General features: G+C 48.5%; 1 protein-coding gene across 1 annotated transcript in view; it reads right to left on the reverse strand.

Moving 5' to 3' along the window:
• Positions 1-23,759, reverse strand: part of LOC141996782 (neural cell adhesion molecule 2-like) — a 30,824-nt gene that overhangs the window by 6,863 nt on the left and 202 nt on the right. Inside the window, exons 2-6 of the mRNA XM_074969078.1 lie at positions 16,569-16,901; positions 12,178-12,495; positions 11,105-11,434; positions 5,053-5,376; positions 3,981-4,310 (exon numbers count right to left, since the gene is read on the reverse strand). Of these exons, the coding sequence (XP_074825179.1) occupies positions 3,981-4,310; positions 5,053-5,376; positions 11,105-11,434; positions 12,178-12,495; positions 16,569-16,901 (1,635 nt within the window). The remainder of the gene's footprint in view (positions 1-3,980; positions 4,311-5,052; positions 5,377-11,104; positions 11,435-12,177; positions 12,496-16,568; positions 16,902-23,759) is intronic.

Genomic DNA, 23,759 nt, shown 5'->3' on the forward strand with positions numbered 1-23,759 from the left:
CAAGCTCTGTATGTACTGTAGAATTCCTCTAGTCATGTGCTGGGATGATAATTCCTCTTCTGAGTCGCACAATGAGTGAATCTGATCTCTTTGCTGTCTTGTGTTCTAATTTCAGTGGAGACTTCATTTTCTCCCTCTGGAGAGTATTCCTGAACTTTGAGAATCACACGTGCTTTGAAGAGAACAACAGGAATTTATCTTGTTAGTGCCACAAAAGAAGAACCACAAAAAACCCTTCTGGGTACATGTCACTTCCAGCTACACTTACAGATCACTACAAGGGGAAATGAGGCTCCCATTCATGTGGCTTTGAAGCTCAATTTCCCTTCACATGGGAGGAGAGGTTTAGAAATGGGAGGTGTCACCAAACCCATCCCAAGAGATTAGCAAAGACAGGTGACTGTACTTGGAGAAAGGGAAGCAGGAAGAGGACTAACTTAGGGTATGCTGACACAGCAAAGAAAAACCCACAGCTGGCCCATGCCAGCCAACTTGAGCTCTCGGGGATGAGGCTACGGGGTGGTTTCATTGCTGCGTAGACTTCCGGGCTTGAGCTGTGGTCCAGGCTCTAGGGCCCTGCAGCGTGGGAGGGCAGTGAGGGGGAACTATAAGCCGCAGAGACTGAAAGCAACCTCCTAAAAGTTCAGATCAGATAATATTCAGATAAGCATCCCGAGTGTGAAGGAATACGCCAAATCTTTCGAGCTTTGCCCACCACCCCTGAGCTCGCATCTCACGCGCTCTCAAAAGGTGAAAAAACCTACCATAATATTAATGGTGTTATCTATGGTTATGGTGACGCTCAGAGAAATTAGTGGATTCCTGTGTTACACACTTAGATATGGGTGAGAGGGAAACTTGAGCTCAATATAGTTACTGAGGAGCGTTAGAGCACAAGGGGGCAAATGGCAATGAGGAAATTAAAACTGGCTGACGTTGGAAAGATGCTTGAGAACAGTTACCGAGCCTGGAGTGTGGGATGGGATTCGGGTCTTTGGATCTTTGAGGTTTGCACACTCTATCAGATGCTTCAGTAGAACGGAGGAGACAAAGGAACTGCGAATTGAGAACCCAACTCCATTTCTCTTGTTTTAGAGTTGCGGACAAATTGTCCTCAGACTAATCTGTCTGGAAACAAACTCGAATTCGCATGTACAAACAAATCATCATTTCTGTTCATGCATTAAACCTGCCCCATGCTGGCATTTCCAGTTGTGACTCAGAACTATCACAGGTGAATACCGACATGCCAGGCTTCAGAGCATTTGCCAAGCGCACCCTGATCTTGTGCTAGCTGTGTACATACATGTAGAGAGCCAGTACCTGCCCAAGGAGTTTAAAATCTAAATAGACAAGACAGACAGAAGCTGGGAGAGGAAATATTATCTCCATTTTACAGATGGAGGCTCAGGGAGACTAAATGACTTGCCTGAGGTCATACAGGGAGTCTGTGACAGTCAGAAATAAAATGAAAACCTCCTAATTCCTAGTCTCCTGCTCGAACCACTACAATATACTGCCTTTCTGCACTGCCTCTGCTGTACCCATCTGCAACAGGGTGGCCTGCCCCATGGGCTGGAGAGCCTGGGCTAAGCTAACCCTGATTACAGGATAAGTCCCACCTGAGCAGAATCAGGTGCTTCCAGTACAAAAGAAGCAGGAAGTTGCTGAGAAGGGGGCAAGCCCAGGAAATGGTGGCCATGTCTGTGGACACTGCAGCGAGTGAGACAACGCCTGCAAGGTTCTGAGCCAGCAGGGGGAAAGCTCAAGAAGCAGGAGAAAGTGAGGAAAGGTCTCCAGGTGGGGAAGCCTGGGAGAGACCCAGTCCAAGCAGGGGAGAGACTGCCAAGGCCCAGTGGGAAAGGCCTGTGGAGGAGGACAAAGAGGAGGTGCTGGGAAGCAGGAAGACAGTCCCTTGGGGAGGTAGGGCTGTGCCCAGCTGAATTTGGGATGAAGACAGGGTGAGTTTGTATTCTAGTTTTGTCTGTGTTGTTTTGGATTCTCAGGAGCAACACACTGCACTGGGGCCTAGAGGGCCAATATGCCCCTGGGGACTCAAGTTACTGGACTTCAGGAGGTGATGGTTTGAACTAACTTTAAACTGAGTGAGTTGTTAAAGGGTCCTGAAGAGGGGGAAATGGGTAAGGTGCTGAAAAGTGGCCTCTGGCCACAAGTTGGTGCTTGAGAGCTGCCTGTGTTACACTCTCCTGTTCATAATCTCAGGGTGTCAACTGAGCATCTTCCACTTGCACCAAAAATCATCAGACCAATACACACACAATATGTATCGCCGCTCCCTTTTCCCAGCAGCATGTGCTCACCCCATTGCTGGTAGTGAGAATTGTGAGCTCAGACACAGCAATCGGCAGTAGAAATGTTGGGTCTATCGTGACCGGGATGTGGGGTTTTCAAATGAGCTTTTCTTTTTCACTTGACAGATGGGAAGGATCCTTTAGAGCTAGAACCAGCTCGGTGGATGGCCATCGAGAGTTACAGCAGAACCTCTCTCTGTACGTATTGCCATGCCCACACATTGCAGATGCCCCCTTGGCATAGAATCCTAGAGCCACAGGGTTAGACGGGACTGCAAGGGTCAGCTAGTCTTCCCCCCGCCCAGATGCAGGATTTGTTGTGTCTAAACCAGGGCATCTGACACTTCACTGCACCGTGACCCCCTTCTGACCACAAAAATTACTACACAATGCCAGGAGGGGGGTACCGAAGCCTGAGCCTGCCTGAGCCCCATTGGCCCAGGCATGGAGGGGCGGGGGGCAAAGCCCAAGGGCTTCAGCCTCAGGCAGAGGGCCCGTAACCTGAGCCCCACTGCCCAGGGCTGAAGCCCTCAGGTTTCAGCCCCAGGCCCCAGCAAGTTTAAGTTTTGGCCCCAGGCCCCAGCAAGTTTTGGCCCCAGCAAGTCTAAGCCAGCCCTAGTGACCCCATTAAAATGCAGTTGCGACCCACTTTGGAGTCCTGTCCCACAGTTTGACAACCGCTAAACCATCCAAGACAGATGCTCTCCAGCCTCCTTTTGAAAACCTCCAGTGAAGGCCCTTCCACACCCTCCCCGGGCCTCTGTTCCAAGCTCACAGTTAGGAAGTTTTTCCTGAGATTTACTCTAAATCTGCTGTGCTGTAGTTTGAACCCATCGACTCTTGTCCTGCCCTCCATGGCAAGAGAGAACAACTTTTCTCCATCTTTTTTATGGCAGCCTTTCAAGGATTTGAAGACCGCTATCATGTCCGGCACCTTAATCTTCACTTTTTCCAAACTAAACATACCCAGCCGTTGCTCATATGGCTGCATTCCATCCCTCTGATCATCTTTGTCACTCATCTCTGGATCTTTTCCAGGTTTTCTACCTACTTTCCATACAGGGATGCATTCTATGCATGGATGAAGATGTTCTCACAGAATAAGAAGCAACTCTTTAGCCATAACATCAGTTTAGCTCCAGGTGCAGATGAACATTGGGGGCTGCTTCTTATCCCATCCAGTGCGATTGTGGTGCAGTGGTGAGTTAGGTTCATCACCCTCCTTAATGTTCTTATTAGAGGCCTGAGTCCTGGGAGGTTCTGAACACCCCTCTTCGGGGCATTTGGGGGAAATTTTCAAAAGTCCCTACGTGGCTTAGAAGCCTAAGTCCTGTTGGCAAAAGTGACTGATTTCAATGGGAGTTAGGTGCTGAGATGCTTTTGAAAATCCGAACGACAACTTTTGGTGCCTAAATGCCTTTAAAAATGTGGCCCTGAGTGCCTAAGACCCCTCTGAAACTTGGAGGCTCCTAAAACACTTAGGTACTTTGAACTATGTTACCTTCAATTCCTTACAGGCTGAAGCCCCTATTTTCTATGGGTTACTTGTACACATCTGAGAATACATACCTGCTTTTGCCAGCAACGGTCGTTCACTCTCTGTCCTTTCGGCTGTCATTCGCTATCTCTCACCCCATGAAGATCAGATAGGAAAATCCTGGTACTTACGAGTGATGGTCACTTGGGTTCCGGCTCCTGACACAGACCAGTTCCTTGCTGTGCTCCCCACCTCACACACGTAGGTTCCTGTATCGGTTACGTTCACGTTCTTCAGAGCGAAAGAAACAAAACCCTTTTCCAAAGCCAGGGCTGCTGAGCCCCAGCCTCTTTCGCTCATCAGCTCCTTCTTCGTTCCCCCAGTTCCGTTATGTTTATACCATTTCACATACAAGGTGTTGTGTTTTTTCAATACCGTGAATCTACACTCCATGGTGAGATCTGACCCTTCAGATGTATCGATATAGACTGGGGTCTGATTCACCGTCAGCTTGGGAAAATCTGCAGGAGAGAAACACAGATGATTGCACCTTGATGTAGGAGAATTTCAGTGGCAATGGCTGATGACTGGGGATGTATTAAAATAAATGTCTCCCCCTCCAGTATTTTGTGTTCTTTTCCCAGCCTGGCCATTTAACATCCCCTCCTTATCAGAGGTTAAAGTGATGCTTTCACTTAGTTTAATTCATAGCTTTATGATGCATGGCAAGACTTCTGTTTCTGGCCAGGAACCAGCAAACCATCCCCTCATACCCAGCCCCACCCCCACCCCGAATGTTCAGTCTGGAGAGGTTCCCTCCTGCAATATGGATCATTATGTGAACCAGATCTGACATAAGAAGCAGCCCCAGGTTTCACCTATCCACAAATCAGACATGAATTCATGTCTAACTACCCTGTTATCTCTCACAAATTCCGGATTCCATGCAGGCAGGCAGGCTTTGAATGTACCAATGGGTGTGCATGCAACATGGGCAAGCATACGTTTAGAGACTAATTTGAAGCCATGTGAAACATTTGGCTGTGAAAGATCTAAAATTGAAACATTGTTCCCCCTTAATACCGTGCTACAGGGCTCTATCTAGCAAGGAATTTAGTGCTTGTGGGCAGGCGTGGAGCACCCTCAGCTCCCCTGGAAGGTGGAACTGAAGACGCTCAACACCTTCCAGGAGATGTGTGCTCTTGTTCTCAGTGCTCGCCCCCATTTCCCCAAGAAGATCAGGTAGGAAATTCTGGCCCTTACTCTCGATAGTCACTTGGGTTCCTGATCCGTTATTATAGAGGTTCCTTGCTGTGATCCCCACCTCACAGACGTAGGTTCCTGTGTTAGATGAATTTGCATTCTTCAAAGTGAGCGAGGCAAACCCATTGTCCAAATGCAGGGTTGTGATCACATCGCTCTCATTCACCAGCTCTTTCTTTAGTCTCTCGGTCCCATAGTTATACCATCGCACACGCATGGTGCTGTGGTTATTGACTGTCTTGAATGTACAATTCATGGTAAGTTCTGAGCCTTCTAAATCGCTGAAATTGGTTGGGGTTTGATTCACCATCAGGTCGGTAATTTCTGCAGAAAGAGAAACACAGATGATGACCCCTTCGTTGAGAAATAGTTCAGTGTGCCAGCAGACAAGGGCAGATGTATAAAATGAATCTCTCGAGTCCTGACGTTCAGTTTCCCTTGCTTGTTTAGGGTTTAAATGGATTTTTTTTCGTTTGGCCCCATATAGAGCTGTATCGTGCATGTCAAGACTTTTCTGCTTTGTTCAGTGAGCAGGTAACCCCAGAGGCTTCAGTCTAGACCCTTCCAACAATGTGACTTCTTACCCAAACCTTGTGTACACCTGACATGCCTGCCAAATCCCTTACATTCAAAACCTTCTTGAGACCTATTTCGCTCCACCAGCCCAAAACAGTAATGTAATATAAGTCCTGCTTGCAAAGAGTGTCCTTCTCCTCAGCTGATACCAAAGGAGTGATGCTGAATTACAGCAGAAAAGGCTCTTGTTCTGGAACTTCACAACCGGGATAGGAAGAAACCCTGAATGAGGCTGTCACAGAGAGTTTCTTAAAATTACCCCCACCCCAGGTACGAGGGCTGTAGCAAGAACTCCTCCCGAGCCTCTGAGTGTGAAGAACAGAACCTATTTTCTATGAAAGACCTGTAATTCTAGCCACACCGAAACACAAGGCACCCAAGAATCTCAACATGCTTCTTGATTAAAGAGGAACCAAAAGCAAACAAATGAGAACAAATTACTGGCAGAGCCCTGCAGAAACACCTTCCACCCACAGTAGCAATCTTGCTTCCTCCCATTGGAGATCTTGCCCAGTCATCTTTATCCATGACATTTAAAATATATGTGTATATATATAATTTTATATAAATTATATGTGTATATATACACACACCAATCAACTGAAATGTTCCTGCACCAAGGTACAGTCACTTCTGCTTCTCTCTTTGCAGCTGTTGACCTGCTGGTGAATCAGATGCCTGCCGTAATGAATGGATTGGAAGGAAAAAAGCTCACTGTAGAGTGTAGGTTCAAGGTGGTGAAAGACTCCAGCACCATGTACAGTGTTACGTGGTATAAGAAGGGGGCTGATGGACACGAGAATGAGCTGAAGAATGGAACAGGCATTGTCACAACAGTCCTAGATTCCTCAAAGGGCCTGGCCTCTCACCTTGATCAAAATCAATAGGAACGACTCTGGGCTCTACAGATGTGACTTTGGTAAAAATGGTGTTGGAAATGGAACCAGAGTGACCATCCAGGGTAAATAGCAGCATTGTCCTCTCAGATCTTCACTGTATTTCCTAGGGAAGAATAAGGACCAGGAAAGGAAGAGCTAATGCTAATACTTTGCATGGTGTGATATTGATTGGACAGGAGTTGCTGGCAAACAGACGGAGAAGGCAAAGCTATGGAAAGATTTGCAGTGAGAAGTCAGTGATTCCCGGTGGCTTTCCAGATCCTGCCCATCTCTTTTTCTTTTCTTTTTTTTTTTTTTTTTTGTCATCCAAGTACTTGCAACCCTCCCCCTTTTCCTGATGCCCCTCGCACAGCAGCACAGCATTGCTGCCCACCAGAATTCTCTGAGCCATGTGGTGACAGGCGAATCACAAAAGGTTCAGAGGTTCAGAGAAGCACCTCCAGGTTCAGAAGCTCTTCTCGCCCATGTTGAACAGTCAATTTCACCATGATAGGCTCTCTTGTAAGAAGATTTCCAGTGTTTCCACATTTTGAGCAGGATGGAAATGCCTCTCAGTATATTGCTGGTTCTGCTTTCACTCTTGGACAAAAACAAGAAGTGTCTAGACAGAGGACAGTCCTAAAAACCCACTCACTGCAGTACCACTATTGTAAACTGCCGTGGTTTGGACCATAACTGTAGAATACTGTATTTTTTTTAAAAAAATAAGAGAAATCTTGTTGAACCTCAGCACAGGTTCCAGTTTGATTCTGGGTGAGGGTGTAAGCTAGTCCATACACTGACACTCTCTCGCTAGGCTGTAAGCACAGCCCTGCCCAGAATAACAGTTGCACCCCGATCCTCACTCCCCTGCCAATCAGCTGAAATATTTAAAGAAACAGTTTTTCTCTCCAGCATTTCAGGCCCCTTTATGAAGCTTGGCCATTAAAATATCCCCTGTAGGTGTTAAGAAGTTAACTGATGCTCTCCAGTTTGTAGCCACAGCAAGATTTCTGTGTTTTCCAGAAACAATTCTGGCCATTGACAAAAAGCAGGAAAATTACAGCTTCCTAAACATCATCTTCAAACGTCTTTTCATATAAAGCCTTTTGATACAAAGTCATAAGCAGGACTCCACAGAAGATGAGGCAAAGTGCCATAGCAAGCTCTGTATGTACTGTAGAATTCCTCTAGTCATGTGCTGGGATGATAACTCCTCTTCTGAGTCGCACAATGAGTGAATCTGATCTCTTTGCTGTCTTGTGTTCTAATTTCAGTGGAGACTTCATTTTTTCCCTCTGGAGAGTATTCCTGAACTTTGAGAATCATACGTGCTTTGAAGAGAACAACAGGAATTTATCTTGTTAGTGCCACAAAAGAAGAACCACAAAAAACCCTTCTGGGTACATGTCACTTCCAGCTACACTTACAGATCACTACAAGGGGAAATGAGGCTCCCATTCATGTGGCTTTGAAGCTCAATTTCCCTTCACATGGGAGGAGAGGTTTAGAAATGGGAGGTGTCACCAAACCCATCCCAAGAGATTAGCAAAGACAGCTGAGTGTACTTGGAGAAAGGGAAGAAGGAAGAGGACTAACTTAGGGTATGCTGACACAGCAAAGAAAAACCCGCAGCTGGTCCATGCCAGCCAACTTGAGCTCTCGGGGATGAGGCTGCGGGGCGGTTTCATTGCTGTGTAGACTTCTGGGCTCGAGCTGTGGTCCAGGCTCTAGGGCCCTGCAGCGTGGGAGGGCAGTGAGGGGGAACTATAAGCCGCAGAGACTGAAAACAACCTCCTAAAAGTTCAGATCAGATAATATTCAGATAAGCATCCCGAGTGTGAAGGAATACGCCAAATCTTTCGAGCTTTGCCCACCACCCCTGAGCTCGCATCTCACGCGCTCTCAAAAGGTGAAAAAATCTACCATAATATTAACGGTGTTATCTATGATTATGGTGACGCTCAGAGAAATTAGTGGATTCCTGTGTTACACACTTAGATATGGGTGAGAGGGAAACTTGAGCTCAATATAGTTACTGAGGAGCGTTAGAGCACAAGGGGGCAAATGGCAATGAGGAAATTAAAACTGGCTGACGTTGGAAAGATGCTTGAGAACAGTTACCGAGCCTGGAGTGTGGGATGGGATTCGGGTCTTTGGATCTTTGAGGTTTGCACACTCTATCAGATGCTTCAGTAGAACGGAGGAGACAAAGGAACTGCGAATTGAGAACCCAACTCCATTTCTCTTGTTTTAGAGTTGCGGACAAATTGTCCTCAGACTAATGTGTCTGGAAACAAACTCGAATTCGCATGTACAAACAAATCATCATTTCTGTTCATGCATTAAACCTGCCCCATGCTGGCATTTCCAGTTGTGACTCAGAACGATCACAGGTGAATACTGACATGCCAGGCTTCAGAGCATTTGCCAAGCACACCCTGATCTTGTGCTAGCTGTGTACGTACACGTAGAGAGCCAGTACCTGCCCAAGGAGTTTAAAATCGAAATAGACAAGACTGGGAGCTGGGAGAGGAAATATTATCTCCATTTTACAGATGGAGGCTCAGGGAGACCAAATAACTTGCCTGAGGTCATACAGGGAGTCTGTGACAGTCAGAAATAAAATGCAAACCTCCTAATTCCTAGTCTCCTGCTCAAACCACTACAATATACTGCCTTTCCGCACTGCCTCTGCTGTACCCACCTGCAACAGGGTGGCCTGCCCCATGGGCTGGAGAGCCTGGGCTAAGCTAACCCTGATTACAGGATAAGTCCCACCTGAGCAGAATCAGGTGCTTCCAGTACAAAAGAAGCAGGAAGTTGCTGAGAAAGGGGCAAGCCCAGGAAATGGTGGCCATGTCTGTGGACACTGCAGCGAGTGAGACAACACCTGCTAGGTTCTGAGCCAGCAGGGGGAAAGCTCAAGAAGCAGGAAAAAGTGAGGAAAGGTCTCCAGGCGGGGTAGCCTGGGAGAGACCCAGTCCAAGCAGGGGAGAGACTGCCAAGGCCCAGTGGGAAAGGCCTGTGGAGGAGGACAAAGAGGAGGTGCTGGGAAGCAGGAAGACAGTCCCTTGGGGAGGTAGGGCTGTGCCCAGCTGAAGTTTGGATGAAGACAGGGTGAGTTTGTGTTCTAGTTTTGTCTGTGTTGTTTTGGATTACCAGGAGCAACACACTGCACTGGGGCCTAGAGGGCCAATACGCCCCTGGGGACTCAGGTTACTGGACTGCAGGAGGTGATGGTTTGAACTAACTTTAAACTGAGTGAGTTGTTAAAGGGTCCTGAAGAGGGGGAAATGGGTAAGGTGCTGAAAAGTGGCCTCTGGCCACAAGTTGGTGCTTGAGAGCTGCCCGTGTTACACTCTCCCGTTCATAATCTCAGGGTGTCAACTGAGCATCTTCCACTTGCACCAGAAATCATCAGACCAATACACACACAATATGTATCGCCGCTCCCTTTTCCCAGCAGCATATGCTCACCCCGTTGCCAGTAGTGAGAATTGTGAGCTCAGACGCAGCAATCGGCAGTAGAAATGTTGGGTCTATCGTGACCGGGATGTGGGGTTTTCAAATGAGCTTTTCCTTTTCACTTTGCAGATGGGAAGGATCCTTTAGAGCTAGAACCTGCTCAGTGGATGGCCATCGAGAGTTACAGCAGAACCTCTCTCTGTACGTCTTGCCATGCCCACACATTGCAGATGCCCCCTTGGCATAGAATCCTAGAGCCACAGGGTTAGACGGGACTGCAAGGGTCAGCTAGTCTTCCCGCCACCCCCCACCAAGATGCAGGATTTGTTGTGTCTAAACCAGGGCGTCTGACACTTCACTGCACCGCGACCCCCTTCTGACCACAAAAATTACTACAGAATGCCAGGAGGGGGGTACCGAAGCCTGAGCCTGCCCAAGGCCCATTGGCCCAGGCATGGGGGGGCGGGGGGCAAAGCCCAAGGGCTTCAGTCTCAGGCAGAGGGCCCGTAACCTGAGCCCCGCCGCCCAGGGCTGAAGCCCTCAGGTTTTGGCCCCAGGCACTGGGGCTCGGGCTTTTGCTTTGGCCCCAGGCCCCAGCAAGTCTAAGCCAGCCCTAGCGACCCCATTAAAATGCAGTTGCAACCCACTTTGGGGTCCTGTCCCACAGTTTGACAACCGCTAAACCATCCAAGACAGATGCTCTCCAGCCTCCTTTTGAAAACCTCCAGTGAAGGCCCTTCCACCCCCTCCCTGGGCCTCTGTTCCAAGCTCACAGTTAGGAAGTTTTTCCTGAGATTTACTCTAAATCTGCCGTGCTGTAGTTTGAACCCATCGACTCTTGTCCTGCCCTCCGTGGCAAGAGAGAACAACTTTTCTCCATCTTTTTTATGGCAGCCTTTCAAGGATTTGAAGACCGCTATCATGTCCGGCACCTTAATCTTCTCTTTTCCAAACTAAACATACGCAGCCGTTGCTCATATGGCTGCATTCCATCCCTCTGATCATCTTTGTCGCTCGCCTCTGGATCTTACCTGCTTTTGCCAGCAACAGTCGTTCACTCTCTGTCCTTTCGGCTGTCATTCGCTATCTCTCACCCCTTGAAGATCAGATAGGAAAATCCTGGTACTTACGAGTGATGGTCACTTGGGTTCCGGCTCCTGACGCAGACCAGTTCCTTGCTGTGCTCCCCACCTCACACACGTAGGTTCCTGTATCGGTTACGTTCACGTTCTTCAGAGCGAAAGAAACAAAACCCTTTTCCAAAGCCAGGGCTGCTGAGCCCCAGCCTCTTTCGCTCATCAGCTCCTTCTTCGTTCCCCCAGTTCCGTTATGTTTATACCATTTCACATACAAGGTGTTGTGTTTTTTCAATGCCGTGAATCTACACTCCATGGTGAGATCTGACCCTTCAGATGCATCGATATTGACTGGGGTCTGATTCACCATCAGCTTGGGAAAATCTGCAGGAGAGAAACACAGACGATTGCACCTTGATGTAGGAGAATTTCAGTGGCAATGGCTGATGACTGGGGATGTATTGAAATAAATGTCTCCCCCTCCAGTATTTTGTGTTCTTTTCCCAGCCTCGCCATTTAACATCCCCTGCTTATCAGAGGTTAAAGTGATGCTTTCACTTAGTTTGATTCATAGCTTTATGATGCATGGCAAAACTTCTGTTTCTGGCCCGGAACCAGCAAACCATCCCCTCATACCCAGCCCCACCCCCACCCCGAATGTTCAGTCTGGAGAGGTTCCCTCCTGCAATATGGATCATTATGTGAACCAGATCTGACATAAGAAGCAGCCCCAGGTTTCACCTATCCACAAATCAGACATGAATTCATGTCTAACTACCCTGTTATCTCTCACAAATTCCGGATTCCATGCAGGCAGGCAGGCTTTGAATGTACCAATGGGTGTGCATGCAACATGGGCAAGCATACGTTTAGAGACTAATTTGAGGCCATGTGAAACATTTGGCTGTGAAAGATCTAAAATTGAAACATTGTTCCCCCTTAATATCGTGCTACAGGGCTCTATCTAGCAAGGAATTTAGTGCTTGTGGGCAGGCGTGGAGCACCCTCAGCTCCCCTGGAAGGTGGAACTGAAGACACTCAACACCTTCCAGGAGATGTGTGCTCTTGTTCTCATGTGCTCGCCCCCATTTCCCCAAGAAGATCAGGTAGGAAATTCTGGCCCTTACTCTCGATAGTCACTTGGGTTCCTGATCCGTTATTATAGAGGTTCCTTGCGGTGATCCCCACCTCACAGACGTAGGTTCCTGTGTTAGATGAATTTGCATTCTTCAAAGTGAGCGAGGCAAACCCATTGTCCAAATGCAGGGTTGTGATCACATCGCTCTCATTCACCAGCTCTTTCTTTAGTCCCTCGGTCTCATACCATCGCACACACATGGTGCTGTGGTTATTGACTGTCTTGAATGTACAATTCATGGTAAGTTCTGAGCCTTCTAAATCACTGAAATTGGTTGGGCTTTGATTCACCATCAGGTCGGTAATTTCTGCAGAAAGAGAAACACAGATGATGACCCCTTCGTTGAGAAATAGTTCATTGTGCCAGCAGACAAGGGCAGATGTATAAAATCAATCTCTCGAGTCCTGACATTCAGTTTCCCTTGCTTGTTTAGAGTTTAAATGGATGTTCTTTCATTTGGCCCCATATAGAGCTGTATCGTGCATGTCAAGACTTTTCTGCTCTGCTTAGTAAGCAGGTAACCACAGAGGCTTCAGTCTAGACCCTTCCAACAATGTGACTTCTTACCCAAACCTTGTGTGCACCTGACATGCCTGCCAAATCCCTTACATTCAAAACCTTCTTGAGACCTATTTCGCTCCACCAGCCCAATGCAGGGCAAGAGAGACAGTGGTCAATTCTCCTTCGTTACAGGAAAATGGGATTCCCTAAGGATGTGGAATGGGCAGTTCTGAGAGGTGACGCACTTCTGCTGGAAATGGCAGGGGAGTGAGGATCGGGGTGCAACCGTTATTCTGGGCAGGGCTGTGCTTACAGCCTCGCGAGAGAGTGTCAGCAAGTCTTTACACTGGTTTCACTGGTGGAAACTTCAGCAGTTCCAGGGCTAGGTGGCAGCTGAGCAGGGGTTTTGAGGATCTCCATGGCACCCAGATGTTGGATTTAAGGGTCTAAAGCCCTGTGTGGATTTAATCCTTTAATCTCTCTGTGTCCCACTTCCCAATCCACTGTTAGTATGTCTGCCCGTTCTCCCCACTCTTGTCTGTTTAGAGCGTAAATTTGTTGGCAAAGGGGCTCTCTCACTATGTCCATGTACAGTGGAACTGATTGCAGATGTTCTGGCAAAACTTAGCTGAGACTGAACATGCCAATGCGCTGAAGGGAACCGATTTACCAAATCTTCTACAGATTTGACTCTACTTTCGTGAAAACACACAGAGGTTTCTGTTGGTGTTCCAAGCTCCACAGGGTTCAAAAAAGAACTAGATAAGTTCCTGGAGGATAGGTCCATCAATGGCTATGAGCCAGGATGGGCGGGAATGGGGATGCCAGAAGCTGGGAATGGGCGACAGGGGATGGATCACTGGATGATTGCGTGTTCTGTTCATTCCCTCTGGGGCACCTGGCACTGGCCACTGTCAGAAGACAGGAACTGGGCTAGATGGACCTTTGATCTCACCCAATAGGGCTGTTCTTATGTCCTGCGAGCCCCAGCTTGGGGAGTCAGGGAGTTGAGTCTCGGGGCAGATAGGCTCCCCACTCTGTGGCAGAACCAGGTCTCTAGGGGCTCACAAACTGAACCCGCCAGCTCTAGTGTACAGGGCCTAGCTCAGTGGGCCTGACATGCTGGTTGGGGACTCTAAGCACTATTGCAAAGCAAACGCTCAATAATAAACTATTACTGATCATACAACTTCATCCTGACTCTGCTAAACCATTTGTGGGTTTGGGTTAGACTCTTTGGGGTCTAAACTAGAGGGATGCCCACAGTTTGTTACATCTGTAGGTCAAGCACACTACATGGGACTCTTTGCATCCCTCTGTCCCCCACAAGGTCCCTGGGTACCACCCTCCCATTCCCCTCTATTTCAGGGACTCCCTAGCCCCCACCCTCATGCCAGGAGCTCTGTGTGTCCCCCATTTCTTCCCCTGCCCCCACCCTATGCTACAGTCCCCAATTCTGCTCCAAGCCAGGAGCTCTGTGTCCTAATTCTCTCCCTTACCACCATTCCAGAGTCCCCCATTCTCCCTGCATGCTCGGAGCTTTGGATGTACCCTCACTCCAGTGTTATTCCCAGACCAGGTCCCCCATCCTCCCCATGTCAGGGGCTCTGTGTGCCTTCCCCTCCTCCCTTCCCCACTATTGTTATTTCTCCTCTTTCTGACCAGGACATATATCATCCAGAGTGTCAGCATGTTACACTCTCCTGGGGAAAGGAGCAGAGATGAGATGGGAATGTTTTTCTACTGGAAAGTGTTAATTGGTGCCTTAAACTGGTTCTTTGATTTACACAGTTACAGAGGTGGATTTGCTCCAAGCTGTTACTCTGCTAAACGGGGAGCAGGCACTCTATGTGTCCCCCGCTTTTCCCCTTTGGGTTTTCTGATTTCCCCAATATCAACAGAGTTCTGCCCAGTGATGCCTTCAACACTCCCTGAAATTTTGGAATTGATGGGCTGCGGTGTTCCAAATTATTGCGTCACAGACAAAGAGAAATGCCAACAAGTTGAGTGCACTGTAGCTGTGTCAGTCCCAGGATATTAGAGCGACAAGGTGGGTGAGGTAATAGCTATTATTGGACCAACTTCTGTTGGTGAGAGAGATGAGCTTCCGAGCTACATAGAGCTGTTCCTCAGGTCTGGGAGAGGTCCTCCCAGCATCACAGCAAAATGCAATGCTTAAACTCCTGCATAGATTTCCACCACAACTTCAACAACCACCACCCGGACAGCCAGACACTAAACTCTGTGGAACACTCCCACACTAGCATCAACTTCCTGGACACCACCATCAGGTTCAACAATGGAACCCTACAGACAACCCTAGACAAGAAACCCACAGATCACCACACCTCGCTCCCTTCATAAACCCCATAACCATCCCAAACAACCAAGAAATCTGTAATCTACAACCAGGCATTCAGATAGCACAGAATACGCTCCTAGGAGAAAGTCTGGGATACACACCTTAACGCATTCAAAACCACCTGCACCAACTCAGGGCATTCTACTAGAGCAGTAGATTGCATCCTAGAATGGGCTGTCCAAGTACCCTGAGAGAACATGCTTGAAGAAAGAAATAAAACCCCCTCTGACTGCACACCAGTTGCTACCTACCACGCTATGCTGGAACCCATACTGGGTATCCTCAAACAACTATAACCCAGATGGGGACCACAACCTGAAAAGTCTTTCCTGAACCCCCACTTCTGACCTTCAAACAACCCCCCAGCCTCTCCAAGGGCAACATCAGAAGCAAGCTCCCCACAGACCAGGAGAGACGACTCAAAGCAGCACCAGATCCTGCCAGAACAACAGCTGCAAAATCTGCGGACATAACTCCACTGCTACAATGATCAACACCCCCCACAACACACCTTTCAAGATCCTACACAAGCCTATCACAACCTGTGGGGTACCTCATCCCACGCACTAAATGCCCCAACAACTATGTGGGTGAAACCAGACAATCACACAGGAAAATGATACAAGACAAAACCACCCTGTCTCCTGTGGGGAACACTTCTCACAGGTCAGATACAGGGTAGTCCTCGTCCTCAAAGGGAGCCTACACAACACTTTCAAAAGACGAGCCTGGGAGCTTAAATTCATAACTCTGCTAGACACTAAAAATCATGGACTGAACAGACACTGGATTTATGGCTTATTACAAGAATCTGTAACCCCCTAACCCCTCTTTTTGTCCTGTGACCCCAGAAGTGTTAACGGGCCACCCCGCCTTGAATGGTCCCTTGAAATGTGTTAACTACTTATACTAAACCAGCCATTCAACCTTGTATTTACCTGGGACACTCTGAGTAAGGGCACGTCTACACTGAAAACACTTCATCAGCACAGCTGCACCACTGTCTACACAGGAGGTTCGGTCGGTGTAACTAATGACGTCGCTCAGGGGTGTGGATTTTCACACCCCTGAGCAACGTAGTTATTCTGACATAGGTTTGTAGTGTAGACCAGACGTAAGTTTTCAAGAGCTGAAGACGAGCTCTGTGTAAGCTTGAAAGCTTGTCTCTCTCACCAAGAGCAGTTGGTCCAATAGAAGATATTCCCTCACCCACCTTGTTTCTCAAGTTGCGTGTAAGGCCTCACAGGCTTAGCCAATTAGAAACCTCCCCCCACACCCGATCTCAAAACAGTTTTTTAATATATGGGGCTTGACCCTGCATTCCTTGTGCAGACAAAACCCCCACAGAAATCAGTGGAATGCAGGATCAGGACCATTGTACGTACCACAGAATGTCCCCCAGTTTTGCCCACTGCTCTGCCCTTTTCACCACCTGCCCCAGCTCTCTGGGACAGGCCAGTGTCCTGAGCTCCCCCGGAAGGGTTTTGTGGAACAGAGAAGGAAATGCTGGTATTTACCATCGATGGTCACTTGGGTTCCATTCCCAGGAGATGTCCCATGTTTGCTCCCAGCCTCACACACGTAGGTTCCAGAATCTGTGACGTCAGCTTTCTTCACAGTGAGGGAAAAAGGTCGCTTTTCTTTATCTGCTGATAATATGATTCGATCTGTTTCATTGGACACCTTTTCTGTTACATTGTTTCTGGTTTTATACCATTCAGCAAACCACTTGTCTGAATTATTGCTTGTGGTGAATGTACACTCGATGGTGAACTCTGACCCTTCCATTGCACGGATACAAGGGGGCGTCTGATTCACCACAAAGACAACAGCAGTATTTTCTGCAGCTCCTGAAACACAAAGTTCAGTGTCACTATTTGAAATTATTGCAACTGAAGGCAGAATTAAATCAAACAAAATTGTTTGGAAATGATCCACTGCAAAATGTTTCCATTTCTCTATAAGGAAACCAAGTGCACGAGCATGAACTCTCTACTGAAGGCCATGGCATGAAGTTCAGAGCGGTGAGTGGGGAGGGCTCAGACTGGGCAGTTTGCACAGGCCTGCCCTACTGGCACTGTTAGCTGGCCTTCCCACTGGCTCCAGCCTGCCGTACGGGCTCCATGGGGCCATCGAGAGAGCACTGGGTGGCTCCTAGGGATCTAGAGAGAAGCCCAGATGCAGTGAATTGGGCCTGCAGGCCCCAAGGTGGAATGTCTGCTCCAGGGAGCCAAATCTCAACAGCAATGGGCCAAACAAAGACTTGCGGGGGAGGGTTCAAAGAAGGGAGATAGAGATGGGAGAGAGGAGACAAAAGGAAGGTGGAGGGGGAGAAGACTGAGGGAAAGAGAGAGCTGGGAGTGGAAAAGAGCAGATGGGAGAGAAAAAAGAGAATGTGTGCAAAGCAAGGTAGAGGGATAGAAAGATGGAGGGGGCCTAAGGAAAGGGGAAGTAAAATAGACAAAGAAAAAGGAAATGAGGTGAGGAAGGAAGTATGAGATGGAAGGAAAGGACAGTTCATGTTATTATTTATTCCCATTGCACCTAGAGTCCTCAACCACCAGTAGAGCCCCACTGTTTTAGGCCCTGTACGTACGTACTGTAAGAGACCGTCCCTGCCCTGAGGAGCTCACTCTCTAAACAAAGAGTGGGAGAAGAAAGACACAAGGGGGGAGTCTACATAGTCCCTATACACCGGGGCACCGCCAGCCTCTTCCTGGTGTGGGGGCTGTGGATGACCAGACAGAAAATTGGGGGGCTGTGATCCCCTTTGCCACAAGGCCCCACCCCTTTCGATGGCCCTGCCTCCTGGCCAGGTCAGAGGCAGGAATCGGTCAGTGCAGGGCGCTGGCTGTTCACAGTCAGTAAGAGCTGCCGAGGTGGGGGGGGGATCTGACGCCAGGGCCAGCAGAGTCCTTGGGGAGCAGCGACTGCGGGCCGGGGCCCAGGAGCCTGGGCTGGAGCAGGTCAGTCTGGTCTGCTGAGGGGAGCTCTGAACCCTCCACCTGCCCTGGGCAGTGTGCCCTGGCGAGCGAGGGCAACCAAAACCACACTGTTTTTGACAAAATATAAAACAGATTTATTAACTACAGAAAGGTAGATTTTCAGTGATTATAAGTAGGAGGCACAGAGATCAGAGTTGGGCCTCGCCTACAGAGGCAAATTTCTGCGCAGTAAAGCAGCGTCCTGCGCTGTAACTCCCGAGGGGCACACACGGCCAAGCCCCTTCGTGCGCAGAAACGGCGCACTTGCAGCGCTGTAAAAACCCACCCCGATGAGAGACGTACAGCTTTCTGCGCTGTGTCTTTCTTTCTGGCGTGTCTAGTGTAGACACCGTGGTGAGTACAGCACTGATTGGCCTCTGGGAGGTGTCCCACAATGCCTGTTCTCGCCTCTCTGGACATCGGTTTGAACTCCCTGCCCTGCCCTCAGGTGACCAACCATCATCCCCACACTGTAAATTCCTTTGGCATTTTGAAAGTCCCCTTCCTGTTTGCTCGGTGACGCGTGCAGTGGCCTCAGTGCATCTTTCCAGGTGACCAGGCCTGCTCCACGCACCAGGCGATCCCCGGCTTGGAGCAATGCCGAGCTGCTGGACCTCATCAGCATTTGGGGAGAGGAGGCTGTCCAGTCCCAGCTGAGCTCCCGCCGTAGGAATTATGATACCTACGGACAGATTTCACGATGCATGATAGAAAGGGGCCATGACCGGCGTAGGGTCAAAGTGAAGGAGCTGCGGAGCTCCTGCCACAAGGCGCGGGAGGCAAACCGCAGCTCAGGTGCCGTGCCCACGAGCTGCCTGTTCTACAAAGAGCTGGACGCGATACTCGGCGGCGACCCCACCTCCACTGCAAAGGCCACTGTGGATACTTCGTTGGCTCCTGTGCCAGTCGAGAGTGGAGTGAGCCAGGAGGAGGAAATCTTGGACGAGGCTGTGGAGGGGGAGGGGGACCCAGAGGCAGAGGACAACTCGGAGGTCAGAGATGCATGCAGCCAGGAGCTCTCCTCTACCCCAGAGGAGCCGAGCCAGTCACAGCTGTCAGAGACTGGCAAAGTGCAAACAGGAGAGGAGGCCCCTCGTAAGTGGATCTGATTTTGAGAATCACTGAAGTGAGTTATTGGGGGTAGGAGGGTTGCAGGAAGCAGGCTTGTTTCCCACCGCATGCCTCGTCTGAGCAGCGGAACAGGGTGTTGACTGACTCCCTCACTTCATGGGAATCTCCCTCCAAGATCTCCAGGAAACTCTCATGGAGATACTGGGCAATCTGCTGCCGCAGGTTCCTTGGCAGAGCTGTTTTGTTTCTTGCCCCATTAACGTTAACTTTCCCACACCACTGTGCTGTCACAGGGCGGGGTGGGGGGGACCACTGCTGCACACCGGCGAGCCACACAGGGGCCAGGGTGGAAGCCGCAGGCTTGGAGAAGACCCTCCCTGGATTCCCTGCTCCCCCTCAGCAGCGAGAGATCTTCCATAATGAACACAGCCTGTGGAAAGTGTGGGGACAAGAATGATTATCAGGCCCCCCCTACAGTGCTGGCTCGCCCCAAGAGCCACGTGCCCAGTGTACAGCAGCGTCCTGGAACACTGATTTCCCCTGCCCTTGTGGCTACTCACCCTGTTGGAGGTCTTGTGGCTCCTGTGTGCTTGCCTGGGGTCAGCCAGATAGCGACAGGTGTCTGAGGACTGGCTGTGTTTTAAATCACTGAATCCACGGTCTGTGTGTTGCTAAGAATACTGCTTCTATAAAATGTTGCATGTAAACTTCACAGAGATGACCTTGGGAGCCCAGCGTCCCTGTTTGTTATCGGCGGCAGAACGGCTGCGCAGAATTAGAAAGTGGCCAAGAAGAACTAAGGAGGACTTTCTGCCGCCAGGAAACAGGAATTGAAGGAGCGGCGGGACAGTGAGAAGAGGGACCGAAAGGAGAACACGGCGCGCCAGAACGAAGCCACGGAGCGGCTCTTAAACGTTATGGAGCGCCACGTGGACACGCTCCAGGCGCTACGAGCACTGCAAACCGAGCAGCTCCACGCCCACCCTCCCCTGCAGCTGCTGTCGCAAAGCTCTTTCCCATGCGCGCCCCAGACACCGCCAACACACTCTTATCAACCTCCTGGCTCCAGTCTCTACCCCCAGCCTTCCACTCCTCCCCCCTCACAGTCCAGCACTGTGGACTCCCCCTGCACTCAACTCCAATCCCTCAGACAGTGCAAGCTCATTAATTAGTTTGCCACTCCTACAAAGGGGAGTAGATATGTAACAGCCCTTGTTAACCTGAGCTGAGATTCCCCCAACATTTCACCCCAAACCACACTGATTTAGATAAAATATAAAACAGATTTATTAACTACAGAAAGACAGGTTTTTAAGTGATTATAAGTAGCAAGCATAGAGATCAGAGTAGGTTACATAAGAAATAAAAAAATTTAATCTGCAGTCTAAATTCTACAGAATAAGCAAGATTTGAATCAAGCAGTTTCTCACTCTAGTAGATGTTACAGGCAGCTCGTAATACACAGGCTGAATTGCCTTTCAGCTGGGGACCAGTCTCCCCAGTTCAAAGTCTTGGTCTTCCAAATGATCTTCCAGGTGTTGAGATGCGGGAGGAGAGAGGCCCCGTGGTGAAGTCATCAGCCCTCACTTATACTTTCTCTCCAAGTGCTAGAACGATGCTTGCTGTGACATGGGGGTTAGGCAGTTCCCATTGCGTATGTGCCCTCCCTGAGGAGTCTCTCAGAGGGCCACTGGGAGAGTGGATTCTCCTTCCTGGGCCATCAACCCCTCTCTGGCCAGTGTTCGTTGCTCCCAACCTCACTACATATTTTAGTAATGTGCACATGGCAAAAGTTGGTAACTTCAGATACAATGATAGTGCCTACAATTCATCGGGGTATTAATGTTCAACCGATCAAGATTTCTTAAATGATACCTCACAAAGCATGCATTGGACAAAGCATCGAATCGTGTCACCGTGGTGAATATGGGCGTTCCAGGGTGCTATTTTGAGGTACAGAGTGCCACAGTAGAACATGAAGAAATTGAGCTCACGAAAGTTTATGTTCAAATAAATTTGTTAGTCTCAAAGGTGCCACAAGTCCTCCTTTTCTTTTTGCGAACACAGACTAACACGGCTGCTACTCTGAAACAGTAGAACATGGGGGTTTGGCCAGATCGGGCCCTCTGCGCTATTTCCCAAGGTGTGCCTCGCTGGCTGCACTGGTATTTATAGCCGTGCTACCTGGGCGTGTAATGTCTGTCCGCGCCACACTGCCGTGAGGGTAGATGTGCCCTGCGTGAGAGGAAGAACACCATGTCCAGAAATACCAGATTAGCGATGATGATTGAATCCCTAAGTAATGTGCAAAACAGCTCTTTCTATCGCTAGAGCAGTCACGTTTGCACACATGCAGCTTGAGACAGGACTGCCACGAGGAGAGGCCCAGGCCAGGAATGAGTGAGTGAGGAATGAAGAGACAGAAGCAAAGAAAGTCGAGGAATGACCTATTTTTGAGGTTGTGATGATGATGACTTATGCGTCTTCTAGTGACACCCAGAGGATTTGGGCCACATATTGCCAGGCCCTCCCTGTACAAGCAAACAGAAGAGACAGTTTGCCAAAGCTAAAATCGGTTTGGAAATTTCCCCCCTCAATTTCCTAGGCCTCAATTAGCCCAAATATTTAGGGAAATACAATCAACTGTAAAATGTTAAGCTGTTCAGGGCAGAGTTGGACAGTAGCCGTATCAGTAAACTAGCGCATACACACAATAGAGACAAGCGCCACGCTTAGGAAGGAAAAATCAAATGCACAACTGCAAAATGTGACAAGGATCTGGGGGTTACAGTGGATCACAAATTAAATATGAGTCAACAATGTGGCACAGTTGCAAAAAAGGCTAATATCAGTCTGGGGTATATTAACAGCAGTGATGTGTGTAAGCCACAGGAGCAATTGTCCCGCTCTACTCAGCACTGGTGAGGCCCCAGCTGAAGTTCTGTGTTCAGTTCTGGGCAGTGGGCACCACACTTTCGGAAGGATATGGACAAAGTGGACAGAGTCCAGAGGAGAGCAACAAAAATGAAAGAAGGTTTCGAAAACCTGACCCTGGAGGAAAGGTTGAAAAAACTGGGTATTTTTAGTCTTGAGAAAAGAAGACTGTTTTCAGGCCCACCTCCAGTCTTCAAATATTAAGAACTGTTTTAAAGAGAACTGAGATCAATTGCTCTCCGTGGGCACTGCAGGTAGGACAAGGCCTAGTGGGCTTAATCCTCAGCAAGGGAGAATTAGGATAGATACTCGGGGAAAACTTTCTAACTATCTGGGTAGTTAAGCTCTGGACTTGGCTTCCAAGGGAGGTTTTAGAATCTCTGTGCCTGGAGGTTTTTAAGAATTGGTTAGACAAACACTTATCAAGGATGGTCGAGGTTTACTTGGCCCTGAGTCAGCATAGGGAGCTGGACTAGATGAATTCTCAAGGTCCCCTCCAGCCCTATGCTTTTATGATTCTCTACCAGTACCTTCCGACTCCTTTCCCCCAAGTGCAAGCTCTGTGGGTGGAAGGAGCAATGCAGCCAGGCCATGCCGCCCTCGTTTCCCATCCAGGGGAGTTTTGGAATGGGAGGAAAGCTTCTTGAGTGCAGACTGCATAAAATGACGTAAGTTCACAACCCAGATAGTTTCCCTCAGAAAAGGAAAGTTCAGACACCACTTGTGTCATGATACCAGATACTTCACAAGGCAGAAATACGCAGATAAGCTAAGCACCGTTTTGCGGTATAAAAATCACTCATTCCATAGTAATTAACCTTTGAATTGCTTAGTGTCTTGAAACAGAATTGAAGAAAGCTAAAAAGACATTATGTGCTCTGCAATTTTAGATGATATTCAGATGTCTTTATAGTATTTATTGAATGAGTTAGATGGTTCCTGCACAACAAAACTATACCAAAAATCCAATTCCCACCTTTCCAGCTGCTTGGATTTACAGAGACACAGTCAACTTGAAACCTAGTCAATGAACAAACAAATAAAGTGTGAGTATTTTTAGGCACTACCCATGCCTCTGAGTCTCCCCTACCAGTTTTTGTGGTTATAGTCAAATGAGCTTGTTTTTTCCAAGTGAAAGACCCATGCAAATTGCAAGGGTAGCTGGCTAAAGCCATGATCCTGAATCACCGCCACACAAGCAGACCCTTGTGCCTGCGCGGATCTGATTGATCTAAACAACTAAGCAAGGGAAACCGTGAAACTGACCGTACAAAAGTTGTTGTTAAATGCATCAAGAAAACCAATTTTCAAAAATATATAGTCATATTTATCTCAAATCTCTTTCATTTATGTTGCTGGTACAGACTAAAATAAGTTCAAAAGTTTTCAAAAAGATGTGTGATTCCACCCCCACCCCCTTTTTTTAAGTTGATGGCAAACTAACTAGGATAAAAAGAAGTTGGGAACATTGGGGCGGCTCAAGCATCTAATCCTGCACTCTTTGAAATGGCCAAACCAAAAATCCAAAGAGAAAAACCCCCAAATCCAAAGACAATCAGAAATCTGTATGTCATTGGCTCACACCATTCACTCTGCCAGTTCCCATGTGCTTTGGGTATCACCCGCTTACAGAGCTTCTGTGAGTACCCTGGGAGAAAGGGTTTTATTGGGTTTCTTTCTTTCAGAAGCTTTTACTTTGCAAGCAATGGAGACTCCTGA

Source organism: Natator depressus, chromosome 12 (genome assembly GCF_965152275.1).
Source record: "Natator depressus isolate rNatDep1 chromosome 12, rNatDep2.hap1, whole genome shotgun sequence".
Lineage (NCBI taxonomy): Eukaryota > Metazoa > Chordata > Testudines > Cheloniidae > Natator > Natator depressus.